Source organism: Lontra canadensis, unplaced genomic scaffold (genome assembly GCF_010015895.1).
Source record: "Lontra canadensis isolate GAN:19392208 unplaced genomic scaffold, GSC_riverotter_1.0 scaffold30, whole genome shotgun sequence".
Lineage (NCBI taxonomy): Eukaryota > Metazoa > Chordata > Mammalia > Carnivora > Mustelidae > Lontra > Lontra canadensis.
In genome coordinates this window covers 567,950-583,162 of record NW_022631024.1, presented here as the reverse complement: position 1 = coordinate 583,162, position 15,213 = coordinate 567,950, and the positions used below count along the sequence as shown (strand labels likewise).

The window sequence follows — 15,213 nt, the reverse complement described above, 5'->3', positions numbered from 1 at the left end:
CTCAAGCAAGTCATACACATATCTGAGACAAGTTCTAGATTCTGTGACTACCAACTTCCTAGATTGAACATAATGATGGCTGTCTTCACAAATAGTAATGATCTATGAAAAGCACATTTTTTAAAAGATTTTATTTATTTATTTGACAGACAGAGATCACAAGTAGACAGAGAGGCAGGCAAAGAGAGAGGAGGAAGCAGGCTCCCCGCCAGGCAGAGAGCCTGATGTGGGGCTCAATCCCAGGGCCCTGGGATCATGACCTGAGCCAAAGGCAGAGGCTTTAACTCACTGAGCCACCCAGGTGCCCCATATGAAAAGCATATTTAAATCAGGACATACTTGTCAATCCACAAAGCTATGAGCTGCTCAGCCACACCACGGAAAGGTAATCAGCAAGTGGCTACACTACATAGGCACTCTGCTAGGGCCTGGGAGGCAAGAAAGATGATACTCATAAGGAAGCCAGGTGGGAGCAAAGCAAATTGAGGAGAGGTCTGAGTGAGAGGCTGGCCTGATGGGTATATACACCACCCTGTGTAGACTTACCCTCTTCAGAGAGATGAAGCTAGTAAGGGTTGATCCAATCAATAGATTCCTTAAGCAAATTCAGACTTTATTGACTTCATCTCTCTCACTATGTGGTAACAAGTGACAAGGATGTTAGCAGAGCAAACATCTGGGCCCAAAAGCAAAGAAAGTAGATGAGAAATGGGGATATACTAACATGGTAAACTATGTTTGACTTGCCAGTGATAAAGAAAAAAATAGTTCTAATTAAGAGGTAGGTCAAAATTTCTAAACTCAGATGGCCCAAATTAAAATGGATCAGGGAACAATAGTGAAAAGTAATGCACAAGCCAAAAAAAATCATATATATATATATATATATATATGTATATATATATATGCATGCTGCAGGGGGGGAAGAAAGGTTGCAGGAAAGAATGATTCTGTAGTTTATAAAAGAGCACAATTTACTCAAGGCCTGGAAAACTTTGAAGGTGAGGGAAGGCAGGGTGATAGGGAGCACCCTGTAGCAGAGCACCCTGAGGGCACAGGTTTGAAAGCATTATCAGCTGCTCAGGATTTTGTTAAAGACAATTCTCCAGCAGAGAGAAATATCAGGAAAAAGTAAAGTCTTCCCAAAAGGCAGAATTCAAAGCCCCAGAGAATCTTAAAACAGAAGGCCACAACGGTAGCAACCACAGTATGGAACTAAAACCAAACAAACAAAAATATAAAGGCTTGGCATCTTCATGGAAAAAGAGTACAGAGGGAAAGAAAAAAAAGGAGCAGCTTATGAATCATTTCTTGTAAATGTGGTATCCTTCATAGTTATATGAGAGTGGCAGCTGAGCGGCTGAACAGAATTCCCTCTTCATTGTGCATTGTTATGCCAGGAAAGCAGAAACTGATGGGTAAAAGGAAAGCAAAAAATTTTAAATACATCAAAGTGGATACTAAGGAGGAGGAAAGGAAATCTTAGGCAAGTCTTCAAAGCAGAGGTAACTCGACTGCAAATCTGTAAATTTATCAAGAAGACAAGTGCGTTTCAGATGACCTTCTCAATAATAAGTAGCAAAATAGGGGCAGGACCTGGGTGGTGATGTCCTCTGAGCATTCGACTATCGGTTTTGGCTCAGTTTGGTATCAGGGTTGTGAGATGGAGACTGAGTTGGTATGTGCGCTCACCGCGGAGTCTGCTTCAGTTTCTCTCCCTCTTCCTCTGCCCCTCCTCTGTGCGCCCATGCGAGCACACACTTTCTCTCTCTAATAAATAAAAATCTTAAAACAAAGTATTAAAATATACTGGGAGATTTTTTTGTTTCCCCTCAAAGGTATGGAAAACATATCCTCTTAACTGAAAACTAAACTCTGCTCTGGCGCTTTATAACGTAGTACTTTGCGGTGAAGGTTATAAGCACAAGCCATGCTGACAATAAGATATTTCTTCCCATTGGTCAGTATCTTTCACACGTACATACATACAGTCTCTGGAATATTATAGGGCGAGCAGGGAAGAGTGGTAACGCTTTGGGCAGGATTTGGACTTGGCCAGGTGCCTTGGTATAATACCATCAAAGCTTAAGCTCACCCCCAACACCTGCCTTCTACGAGTTTATGAACTAATTGAGGAAAAAAAATACTAACACCTAAAGCAGTACAACAGAGGTGCCTGAGGGGCTCAGCTGGTTAAGTGTCCCACTCTTGATTTAGGCTGAGGTCATGATCTCGGGGTTGTGAGACTGAACTCAGTGTCAGGCTCCATGCCTGGTGGGGAGTGTGCTTGATATTCTGTCCTTCTCCCTCTGCTCCCCCCACCCCAGCTCTCTCTCTCTCTTTCTAAAATAAAATAAATCATAAAAAAAAATAAAGTAGGGGGACCAGGGTGGCTCAGTTGCTAAGTGTCTGCCTTCGGCTCAGGTCATGATTCCAGGGTCCTCGGATCGAGGCCCACATCGGCCTCCCTGCTACGTGGGAAGCCTGCTTCTCCCTCTCCCACTCCTCCTGCTTGTGTTCCCTCTCTCCGTGTCAAGTTTAAAAAAAAAAATCTTGGGGCGCCTGGGTGGCTCAGAGGGTTAAAGCCTCTGCCTTCAGCTCGGGTCATGATCCCAGGGTCCTGGGATTGAGCCCCGCATCGGGCTCTCTGCTCAGCAGGGAGCCTGCTTTCTCTCTCTCTCTCTCTGCCTGCCTCTCTGCCTACTTGTGATCTCTGTCAGATAAATGAATAAAATCTTTAAAAAAAAAAAACTTAAAAAAAATAAAGTAGTACAAGATAAGGATTAAAGGAATATTTTAGGAATTCAGAAAAAGAAAAATACACTTCTGACTAGTTGGCATGGTGAGGAAATTGGCTTCATGAAGGAGATGAGATATAACCACAGAAAGGTGGTTTTCACAGACAGAGAAGGGAGCATTTGAGGGAGGAATGGAGATGGACAGGTAGGCACTGGAGAAGTCTCAGGATGGGAAAGAGAAAAAGTTAAGAGGCAAAAACCTCAAGGCAAGGATATGGAAGTAAACTATTTGAGGAAGAATAAAGTATTTACATAGGGGCATAGAAAAAAGACGGAACCAAAAAAAGTCTTTTGAGATCAGAATGTGAAACGTCTTGAATGGCAGTAAGTTATCTATACTTAATCCAATAAATATCAAAAGTCATCAAATTGATGGCTACGTTAATTGAGGAGAGGAAAGAGGATGAGATCTGGGAAACTAGTTGGTTAGATGTATGTTACTGTCAAGGGCCTAACTTGAGAATGAATGGTGGATGTGCTATATTATTCAAAATAACTTTTAACAATACAAAAGTCATCACATGGTTTTAAGCTGCATTTCTACATAAGTGAATACTCATATCTGGTTATACTCCAAAGACTTAGGAAAGTTAAAAAAAATTTTTATTTATAGTTATAACAGTCAATAATTATTTCAGAATTAAGGTACTACCTCCAAATCGCTCCACTGCTTTCTTCACCGCATCACTGATTTGCTGTTCATCTCTCACATCAACAGCACATGGTAAGGCCTTTCCTCCAGCTGCTTCAACTACAAAGGACAAACAAACAAAAAAGCATTGAGACATTCAAATACTAAACTTTTCATTCTGCTGTGAATCAAAAGAAGTACCCTATATTCAGAAAATCAATATAAATAACTATGTTCTTATAACTGCTAGTGACTCCGCCCTACTGTAGGACAGACAAACCCATGTCCAGCCTCTGCCTAGAGAGACCAACTATATGAAAAAAACGAAAAGTGGGGGGTGTGCCTGGGTGGCTCAGTTGGTTGAGCATCCAGCTCTTGGTTTCAGCTTGGGTCATGATCTCATGGGTCATGGGACTAAGCCCTGCTTGGCCTCCATACTCATCAGGGAGTCTGCTTGAGGATTCTCTCCCTGCCACCACTCTTGAGCACATGTATGTGCTCTCTAAAATAAATAAATAAATCTTAAAAAAAAAAAAAAGGTAATTTAAAAAACTCTATTAAAAAGAAAAAAAGAGGGGTGCCTGGGTGGCTCAGTGGGTTAAGCCTCTGCCTTCAGCTCAGCTCATGATCCCGAGGACCTGGGATCGAGCCCCACATAGGGCTCTCTGCTCCACGGGGAGCTTGCTTCCTCCTCTCTCTCTCTGCCTGCCTCTCTGCCTACTTGTGATCTCTGTCTGTCAAATAAATAAATAAAATCTTTAAAGAAAAAAGAAAAAAGGAAGGTAATTTAAAAAACCTTTATTATGAAAAAATTCAAGAAAAAGACAAAATTATAAAGAACGGTATATTAAACTACCATGAATCTTATCACCTATCTTCAATGACTGTTAATTCTCTGTCAGTTTTTTAATTTTTTTACTCCCGATCCTGTTTTCGGCCGGAGTATATTTTAAAACAAAACTCAGGCATCATCTCATTCATAAATACCTGATATGTGCTCCCCTAACATAACCACAATGCTATTAACATGATTAACAAAACTAGCAATATCCACCAAAGTTGAATTTTAAGCCCTCCCTCCTGATATCGTGCCTAGCGCAATGCCTTGAGTAGAAGCACTTGATAATTACTTGTGAACTTGAAGTATTAAGATAATGAGTTTCAAATGGCACAGAGAATAAAAAACATGGAGAACTTTTTCCAAGTGTTCACATCATCCACCTCTCATTTCCACTCCCCTATTCTCTGCACAGATCCAAGAACCACTGCTCTCAAGAGACATGATTTTTAAAGGGAGTCTCTCATATAATACAAAAGTGCTGGGGAAGACATGGTTCCTAAATCCTTGCCCCCAGGTGACAAAATACTTCTATAACCAGATAAAATTATGTTTAGAGTAGCTTTCAAATAGCTATAAACTCTCCAGCAAATTTCCCATCTACTGAAACCACAGTTAGAACATTTCAAGAAATGGCATTGTCCCATTCACTTACTCTCTTCAGCAGCAGTAAAGATTGTGCCTGGAAGTTTGGGGTTTGCATGGGTGGTCTTCGCAGCAATGACAATGTTTGCTCCATCCTTTGCTGCTTTCAATGCAATAGCTTTGCCAATGCCACGACTTGCACCTGTGATAAAAACTGTACATCCTGCTAGCCTCCTACAACAGAACAAATAATGACCTTAGAAGAAACCTCAGTGTTTTATTTACTTGTTAGTATCAGGAATTATGCGTATTTTCACAATATTTATGCTTCCTCCCCTAAAACTTTCTGTAGGGGCACCTGGGTGGCTCAGTCGGTTAGGCATCTGCCTTCGGCTCAAGTCATGATCCTGGGGTCAGGGATCAAGCCCCGAATGGGCTTCTCGCTCAGCAGGTGGTCTGCTTCTCCCTCTCCTTCTGCTCTGCACCGCCCCCCACCTTGTGCTCTCTCTTTCTCTCAAATAAATTTTTAAAAATCTTAAAAAACAAAAAAACTTTCTCTAAACTTTCCTTCCTCCCTCCCTCCCTGATAGCTAACAGCTCTGTGATACTGCCACTGCATAATGATTTAAAAATTATTACAACTGCAGTTGGCCAGGCTTGTTGTGATAGGGCAAACAATATCTGGCATGATAAAAGGTAAATCTTTTTTTTTATTTGATTTTTTACTATTTTTTATTACATTCAGTTAGCCACTGTATTATTAGTTTTTGATGTAGTGTTCAAGGACTCATTAGTTACATATAACGCCCCTTTTAAAAGATGTTATTCATTTATTTGAAAGAGAGTGAGCGAGGCGAGAGAAAGACTATGAGCAAGGGGAGGGGGAGAAGCGGACTTCCCCTGCTTAGCAGGGATCCTGATATGAGGCTCTATCCCAGGACCTGGGATCATGGCCTGAGCTGAAGGCAACTGATAACCAACTGAACCACCCAGGCACCCCCAGACAAAAAGGAAACCTTAACAAGAAATAGGGAATTAATAAACTATACACATATTTCCCCACAGAAAAAGTGGGGAAAGTATTTTTCCCCCACAGAAAAAGTGTTAACAAAGCTTATTTTTGAGTGATGCAATTATGAATGAATTTTATCACATTCTTTATATTCTTCAGGCTTTTTCAAGTTTTCTACAATGAATACATACCACTTAAAAGAAATTATCTAAAAGCAAATAAATGTATAACAGATGCTCATCATTGCTCATAATAGCCAGATTGGAAAAAATGAAAACGTCTATCAACTGATGAGAGGATAAATAAATTGCTGTATACCCATACAGTGGAATATATTCAACAATAAAAAGGAAGGAAGTACTGATCCATGTTACATGAATGAACCTGGAAAACATTATGCTAAGTGAAAGAAGCCAGTTACAAAGGACCATACACTGTATGATTGCATTTAAATGAAATGTCCAGTATAGGCTAATCTATTGAGACACAAGGATAGTGGATGCCTAGGACTGGGGGTACAGGGATGGGAGTTGATAGCTGAGAGATATGGGGTCTCTTCTGAAGATGATGCAAAGGTTTTAAAATTGACAGTGGTGGGGTACCTGGGGGGCTTAGTCAGTTAAGCATCTGACTTCTGATCTCAGCTCAGATCTTGACCTCAGGGTTGTGAGTTCAAACCCCACACGTTGGGCTGCCTGCTGGGCATTTAAAAAAAAAAAACTTGTCTAAGGAGAAGGATTAAAGAGAATATAGTGAAAATGACAACAGCAAAGAGAAAAGGGTACAATAACCACATAAACAGGCTTGTTAACAAAAAAGAGCATAAGGTCTCTGACAAGATCTATAGGATTTACACTCCAGAAAAGGTCAGAGGTAAACATGGGGAAGGGTTTTTTTTTTTTTTTTTTTTTAAAGATTTCATTCATTCACTTGACAGAGAGAGATCACAAGCAGGCAGAGAGGCAAGCAGAGAGAGAGGAGGAAGCAGGCTCCCTGCTGAGCAGAGAGCCCGACGCGGGGCTCGATCCCAGGACCCTGAGATCACGACCCGAGCCAAAGGCAGCGGCCTAACCCACTGAGCCACCTAGGCGCCCCGGGGAAGGGTTTTAAAATAAGAAATAATCATTTTGGTAGGAAAGAAGGAGAACAGAGAAGAGGGAAGGAAAACAGTATTACCAACACTCCAGAAGCCACCTGTCTATTCCTCTAATTCTATTCTCCTCCTTACTCTCCCACCCCAGAAAGTAACAAGTAGTTTACATATGACTACTCATTCCCATTTTTTTACTATTCCTAATATCAACACATGTATGCCGAAGCCAAGGGCCTCCTAAACAGTATAGCCCTAAAGCTAAAAATTGTTCACAGATGAATATTTATGATCAATTCGATGACAGGGAACACCATTTTTTAAAAAAAGATTGATTATTTATTTATTTATTTATTTATTAACAGGGAGAGAGTACAAGTAAGCAGAGTGACAGCAGAGGGAGAGGGAGAAGCAGGCTCTCCGCTGAGCAAGAAGCCTGACACGGAGCTCAATCCCAGGACCCTGGGATCATGACCTGCGCCGAAGGCAGATGCTCAACTGACCAAGCCACCCAAGCACCCTGGGAACACTAATTTTGAACCCCAGTGAAGCCAGACATTACATCCCTGTTGTGTATTGAATTCTATCTACCAAAAGGATACGTTGAAGTCCCAACCTCTAGTACCTCAGAATGTGACCTTGTTTGGAAACAGGATTGTTGCAGATGTTAGGTAAGATGAGGTCATATTAGAGTCAGGTGGGCCCTTAATCCAGTATGATTTGAAATGCGGAGGGAAGACTACATGAAGACCCATATACAAGAACACCATGCGATGAAAGAAGCAGAGACTAGAGTGACGCACGCTAAGAATACCAAGGGTTGCTGACTGTCACCAGAAGCTCTTTCACACCGTGGAAGAGGCAAGGAAGAATTCTACCCACAATTCTAGAGGGAGAATGGCCCAAGGGATACCTTGACTTTAGAAATTTAGCCTCTGGTACTATGAGAGAATTAATTTATTTATAGCCACTCAATTTATGGTTTTTTTGTTACAGCAGACCTAGGAAACTAATAAAACCTCTCTCTTCCCCCCACCCCTGCAAAAGAATTTCATTCTTCTCATTGTATTGCCCAAAACTGTACTATTTTGAATTTCACTCGTAAAAAATATTGTGGAAATTGGTTTCTCTCTTGTTCTCTCAGGAACCCTCTTTTTTCTATTATGAACAATGTTGCTAAAAATATTTTGGTTTTGGTTGCCTAGTTGGCTTAGTTAGTTAAGCCTCTGCCTTCAGCTCAGGTCATGATCCCAGGGTCCTGGGATCGAGTGCCACATCGGGCTCCCTGCTCAGTGGGGAGTCTGCTTCTCCCTTTACCCCTCCCACTGCTTGTGATCTCTCTCTCTCTCTCAAATAAATAAATTAAACCTTAGAAAAAAAAAATATTCTTGTTCACTTTTTCCAGTCACATGGGCAAGAGTTTCTCTAAGGCATATAATCTTATTGGTGAAACTGATGGATTATAGGATACTATTATAGATCAAACATACAATCTACCTAAGTATTCATATATTGGAGCACCTGCCTGGCTCTGTCAGAAGAGCATGATACTCTTAATCTTAGGGTCATAAATTCAAGCTCCATGCTGGGTATAGAGATTTCTTAAAATAAACTTCACCAAAAAAGTATTCATGTATGGGGATGCCTGGGTGACTCAGTCGGTAAAGTGGTTGCCTTCAGCTCAGGTCAAGCCCCACAACATCAGGCTCCCTGATCAGTGGGGAGTCTGCTTCTCCCTCTGCCCCTCCCCCTGCTCATGCTCGCTCTCTCTCTCTCTCTCTCTAATAAATAAATTTAAAGGTATTCCTGTATGTAAATACATATTCATATATTTACATATTTAAATATAAATAATAAATATATGGTATCTATAAACCATATATACTTAAAATAGCTTCTTACTTGTGGCTTGCTTTTTCACTACATTTACAATTTTTTTTTTTTTTAAAGATTTTACTTATTTATTTGAGAGAGAGAGAAAGCATGAGTTGGGGCAGATCCCAGAGGTAGAAGCAGATCCCAGCTGAGTAGGGAGCTGACAGGGAGCTCCATCTCATGATCCCAAGATCATGACCTGAGCCAAAGTCAGATGCTTAACCGAATGAGTCACACAGGAGCCCCTATAATATCTTTCGATGAGCAGAAATTCTTTATTTTCATGTAGAATTTATGAATCTTCTTTTACAGCCAATGCTTTTGGGTTAAAAAAATCCTTCCCTAACCACAACTGTATTAATTTGTCTCTCAAAAATTTTATGGCTAGTCTTTTAAATTTTAGTCTTTAATTTACCTAGAATTAACTTATATGTATGAACTGAGGGATGGATCGAATTACATTTTTTTCCAGTAAGGACAACCTACTGTCCAGTCTAAAAAGCTCATCTTTCCTACAGATCTTCAATTCTAGCTTTGTCAAGATGAGTCTCCATAAATACAGCTGTTTCTAGGCCTTCTCTTCTATTCCATTGGTCCACATGGATTGCACGGTCTTAAGTGTTAACAGCTTTATCAGTCTTACTAACTGATAAGGCAAGTATTTTCAATTTGTTCTTCCTCAAGAGTTTCTTGGTTATGCTTGGACCTTTGCTTTTCCACCCATTATTTTAGAATCAGCCTATCTCGGATGCCTGGGTGGCTCAGTGAGATAGACATCTGCCTTCAGCTAGGGTCATGATCCCAGGGTCCTAGGATTGGACCCACATGGGGTGACTGGCTCAGTGCAGAGCCTGCTTCTCCCTCTCTCTCCCTCTGCTGCTCCCCCGCTTGTGTTCTCTCACTCTGTCAAGTAAATCAATAAAATCTTTAAGGCAAAAAAAAGAACAAACTTTTGTATACTGAAAATTATTAAATCTAAGACTTTAGTTACATATTATTTTGGTTTTCCATATAATCATATCAATTGCAAATAATGACAGCATTGTTTCCTTCACTTCAACAAAGATTTTTTTTTCCTTCTCATTTCTTATTTATTAAAAGAAGAAATGTTCCTAGATGGGAGGTCTGAAGTGCAAGAAGACATAAAAACCAAAAATACTAAAACAAAAGAAACAAACAAAAAATAGAAACAAACCAATTTAAAAAAACCCTGGTAAATTAAGTACAGAAATCTACAAATGTATTTACAATAATAATTAGTAATACCATAAGTAATAATAAATAATATTTGCACAAAGAATTAAAATATATTATAATAACATATGTTAAAAACAGTGATTAGAATTTAACTTTTCTAGGTCCTTGTATTGTTTCAGGGAGTGATAAAATTTTACTTACTTTAGACACTTTACGTTATTCACACGTCAAAATTTCTACATTAAATGTGACAAACAGAAATCCCAGATCTTGGGGTACCTAGGTGGTTCAATTGGGTAAGCGTCCAACTCTTGATTTCAGCTCAGGTCATGACCTGAGTCATGATCTGTGAGATCGAGGGCTCCAGACTCTGTGGGAAGTCTACTGGAGGATTCTCTCTCCCTCTCTATTTGCCCTTCTTCCCACTTATGTCCACATGCTCTCTCTCTAAAATACATAAATAAATCTTGGGATGCCAGGGTGGCTCATCAGTTGAGCATCTGCCTTTGGCTTGGGTCATGGTCCCAGGGTCCTGGGATCAAGCCCCACATCAGGCTCCTTGCTCAGGAGAAGCTTGCTTCTCCCTTGGCCTGCTGCCCCCCACCCCTGCTTGTGCTCTCTCTCTCTCTTTCTCTCTGACAAACAAAAAATAAAATCTTTAAAAAAAATAAAACATATAAATAATTTTTAACAATTTAAAAAAAGAAATCCAAGACATGTCTCAACTATTGCTTTAAAAGCCTCATCCCTTTGCCTTTGGTACAGTTGGACTGATTCCCGGTAGGATAAAGGACATTTCTCTCCTCACAAAGAGTTTCAGGCACTGGCAAAAGAAAGGCAAAGACAGTTTCTCCTCTTAACCTGAAGCCCTGGGCTGTCCTATTAAGAAACCCCCTTCCAGCTCAAAAACATTAGAGCCATACGAGGCAGGCAAGCAAGCAAGAGTCCCAATTTGTCCGTACCATTGGTGGATGGCTAAAACTTGTTAACATAGTTAATCTACACTACAATATTCCAAACTTCTCTGGCACCTCAAAATCAGAGTAAATGTGATTTAATTTTTGTTAAGTTTTTAAAAAGAAAAGCAACCACTTTAAAAAAAAACTATATAAGCTACTCAAGTTCATTTGGAAAAAGAAACATCCAACAATACCCAGGAAAATTCTGAAAAAAATTCCAAATGAGGCAGAAACTAGCCTTCCCAGATATTTAAACATTTTCTAAAGCTAGAGCAATAAACTACTTCGCTACTGGTGCATAAATAGACAGACTAAAGTAATAAAATAGAAAATCCAGAAACAGATCCCTATCATACAAGACTTCAGTTATATGACAGGTGGAATTTCTAACAGAAAGAAAGATTAACTAGTCAGTCAACAGTATTGGTACAATTGTACAGCCAGCCATCAGAACCAAAATGAAGACGGCTTCCTAAATTACTTCCTATGTCAAAATAGTAAGCAAAATAGAATATCATCTCAGGTGAATGAAAAATCTGAGTAAAAACAAAATAAAAGTAATAAAAAAATAATAAAAATCCCAGAAGAATACTTATCAATTCAAAAGAAAATCCTACCTTTAGATGGCCCTATAGGTTTGTCACAAAACCACAAAAGCCTTAAAAGACTATGACTCAATCAAAACATGTTTCTGCATGATAAACAGTACAAAATTAAGACACAATGAAAAAGAATCTGAAAATATTTGTAACACATACGACATACAACAATTTTTTTTCAAATGGAACTCTAAGAGGTCAATCAAAACCTAGTTGTGTAAGCCAGGCAAAGAAAGATACACAGATGGTTTTAAACCAGAATTTCTCAATCTGCACTATAGACATTTTGGAAAGGATAATTCTTTTTTTTTTTTAAGTTTTTTTATTATTTATTTATATGACAGCTAGAGATCACAAGTAGGCAGAGAGAGAGAGAGAGAGAGAGAGGAGAAGCAGGCTCCCCGCTGAGCAGAGAGCCCAATGTGGGACTCGATCCCAGGATCCTGGGATCATGACCTGAGCTGAAGGCAGAGGCTTTAACCCACTGAGCCACCCAGGCGCCCCTCTTTTTTTTTTTTTTTAAGATTTTATTTATTTATTTGACAGAGATCACAAGTAGGCAGAGAGGCAGGCAGAGAAAGAGGAAGGGAAGCAGGCTCCCTGCTGAGCAGAGAGCCTGATGCGGGGCTCTATCCCAGGACCCCAAGATCATGACCCAAGATAGAGGCTTTAACCCACTGAGCCACACAGGCGTCCTGGAAAGGATAATTCTTTATCTGTCAGGGATTATACCGTGCATTGCAGAACATTTATCAATATTCTTGGACTCTAAAGATGCACATACTCTCACGCATACATAATTATGACAACCAAAAGTGTCCCAAGATATTGCCAAATGTCCCATAAGAGTCAAAATTGCTCCTTGATGTGGACTATTACTTTAAACATATAGAAAGATCCCCTCCCTCACTAATGATGAAAAATTTAACTGTAATGAGGTGCCATCTTTTTCAATCAGGTTTTTAGTATCAAAATAAGTATTTTTATTATCAAACATTTTGTTGTTTGCCAACGGGTGGGATTAGGAAATCTCATTCAATCTTTTGGGTGTGCGGTCTCTTTGGAGCACTGAGGATATTAGCCATTGAAATATAAAGTGCATACACTTTTTCAAACTTTGCCTCCAGGAATTTGTCATACAGACATACTCAATTATATACAAACAGTGGATACAAGTTTAATCACTGCAGCAATTATGCAATAAGAAAAACTAGAAATGATCTGGTATCCAGTGATTGGGGGCTGGTTAGACAAATTATGGTACATCAATAGAATACTATGTAACCAATAGAAGATGTGCATATACATATGTAAAATGTACGTAAAAATATGTCCCAAGATATACTATGTAAAAATAAAAAGGGAGTGTGTCACTATTTTTAAAAGTGGTCTGTGTGTTTACAGTGGTGTACAAATGTTTAAAAATGCACAAACTATCTCTGGAAACATACCAGTGAGTAAATGGGAAACTGAATGTTAAGGATGGGGAAACTCACCTTTTACCTTACACCCTTTTGAGCCTTTTAAAGTCTTTTGACCATGTACCTGTATGTTTCAAGCAAGTTATAAAATAAACAAGTCACCCCACTCAAGACATCTATACTTTATAGAAACAGAAAGTAGAATAGGCGCTAAAGGGAAGGGAGGAGTGGGCGAGTTCTTTAATGGGAAGGGAGGAGTGGGCGAGTTGTTTAATTGGTACAGTGTTTCTTTCGCAAATTGAAAGATTTCTGGAGAATGGTTGCAGACAATGTGAATATACTGTACACTTAAAATGATTTAAGATGGTAGATGGTGGGGCGCCTGGGTGGCTCGGTGGGTTAAAGCCTCTGCCTTCGGCTCAGGTCATGATCTCTGGGTCCTAGGATCGAGCCCCGCATCCGGCTCTATGCTCGGCGGGGAGCTGCTTCCCTCTCTCTGCCTGCCTCTCTGCCTACTTGTGATCTGTCAAATAAACAAACAATCTAAAAAAAAAAAAAAAAAAAAAAAAGATGGTAGATGGTGCTACGTGTATTTTATCCAGTATTTTTAAAAATCTTAAGTGAACCGCCACCGTGAAAAAGATACCCATATTTAAGATTAATTTAATTTGTTACTAATTTGAAAATTCCTTTTTAAAACACCGCATTATCATTTCTTTACTTCGGAACTGAGCGTTCGGAAAAAGTGAAGAACTGTGAGCAGTACAGTGACCTTTCACCTAGAACTTGCAAACCTTCAGCAAAACACGCGAAAGTCCAAGGCAGGGCCTACCCCGCAAGCGGCGGGGTAACCCACTCTGGATCCTTTCCTTGTGGGAGAGACTTGCACGTGGCTGTCCCCCAGAGGTGCACAACTCCGAGTTACTTTAACGCATCACGGCGGGTTCCAGCAACACTGCGTGCCCAGCGTGGAGCCTCACTCCAGAGCGCGCCCTCCCACCGCCGGGGCCGCGACCCGCGAGCCACCCACTCCGGCTCCACCTAGGCGCGCACTCCGCCCGGCCGCGGCTTCCCCCTCTCCCCTCCCCACCCCGCGACGCCCCCATGCCCTTACCCGGTGTTGGGTAACATAATTTCCTCAGAGCAGACGTGGAGTCCACAGCAGCTGCAGCGAGCGTACTGTGAGAAGCGGGGCTTTCCCCTTTAATTAGCCCCGTCCGGAGAGGGCGCTCCACGCTCGCCCCGCCCCGCCCCGGAGGCCTGCGGGGATAAGAGGCTTTGGAGGTAGTGGCAGATCCCTGAGTGCGCCTGCGCACGCAGTGGGCCTCCGGGCGCTCGGCGCTAGTTCCCACCTTCCCCGGCCTGGCCCGGGGAACCAGCTCTCTGCGCAGGCGCTGGGAAAGAGGCAATTCCGCCCCACCCCTCTCGCTGCCCGCTGCGGTGACAATCGGTCTCCCGCTGGCGTCCCGCGTAGGGGGCGCGTCAGCCACTGCGTCTGTATGCTTTCCCCCGCCGCGTGAAGGCTCCTTCGTCGCAGCGCTTCGTTATTCGGCTGGTAGGGTGGTCGTTTGAGTCGAGCACTAGGGTCTCTAGGGCTAGGGTGAGGCTTCTCTGCAGGCCCTGACCTGCAAGTACTTTGGCTCTCCTTCTTCTCCCCCTCCGTGGCCCGAACCTGGATGCTTGTATGGCTGCACGCGCCCCATCGAGTGACAAGTTTTCCTCGGCTGATACCTTCTGCCAGACGCCGTCCAGCATGGCATTCTACTATAGCAAGGAATCTGGACTAAAGCCCCCCGGACCCTATAGATAGACCTGTGATGAGCGGCAGCTTCTGGATCAATATAGCTTGGGGGAGAATGCATAGTTAGCGAAGGAACTCCCAAACTCTGTGCAGGAGTAAGGTGAATTCTGAAATCTAGTACTGAGGGGGTTGTTTTTTTTTAATGTTTTAATTTAAATTCCAGTTAAAACATAGTATAATAATAGTTTCAAGTGTACAATATAGTGATTCAACACCTCATAGGACAGCAGGTGCTCATCACAAGTGCACTCTAGTATTGTTTTTCATGGTATACCTGACATTACTCAGCTACCCTAATGAACCGAAGATTGGCATATCTTTAGGGAGACGTGAAAAAACTGTGTTTTGAATTGGTAGGACAGGACAATGAGATGCTTACATGAAGACCAGTTAAACTATCTTGAAGA

At 41.3% G+C, this 15,213-nt stretch overlaps 1 protein-coding gene across 2 annotated transcripts in view; it reads right to left on the bottom strand.

The window, feature by feature from the left end:
• HSDL2 (hydroxysteroid dehydrogenase like 2) overlaps window positions 1-14,186 on the bottom strand; it is a 57,848-nt gene extending 43,662 nt beyond the window's left edge. Inside the window, exons 1-3 of one of the 2 annotated variants that reach the window (XM_032865610.1) lie at window positions 14,120-14,186; window positions 4,923-5,086; window positions 3,451-3,549 (exon numbers count right to left, since the gene is read on the bottom strand). In XM_032865610.1, the coding sequence (XP_032721501.1) occupies window positions 3,451-3,549; window positions 4,923-5,086; window positions 14,120-14,136 (280 nt within the window). In that variant the 5' untranslated portion in view covers window positions 14,137-14,186. The remainder of the gene's footprint in view (window positions 1-3,450; window positions 3,550-4,922; window positions 5,087-14,119) is intronic. The other variant, XM_032865612.1, reaches the window with a different exon arrangement.
• Between the last annotated feature and the right edge of the window lie 1,027 nt (window positions 14,187-15,213).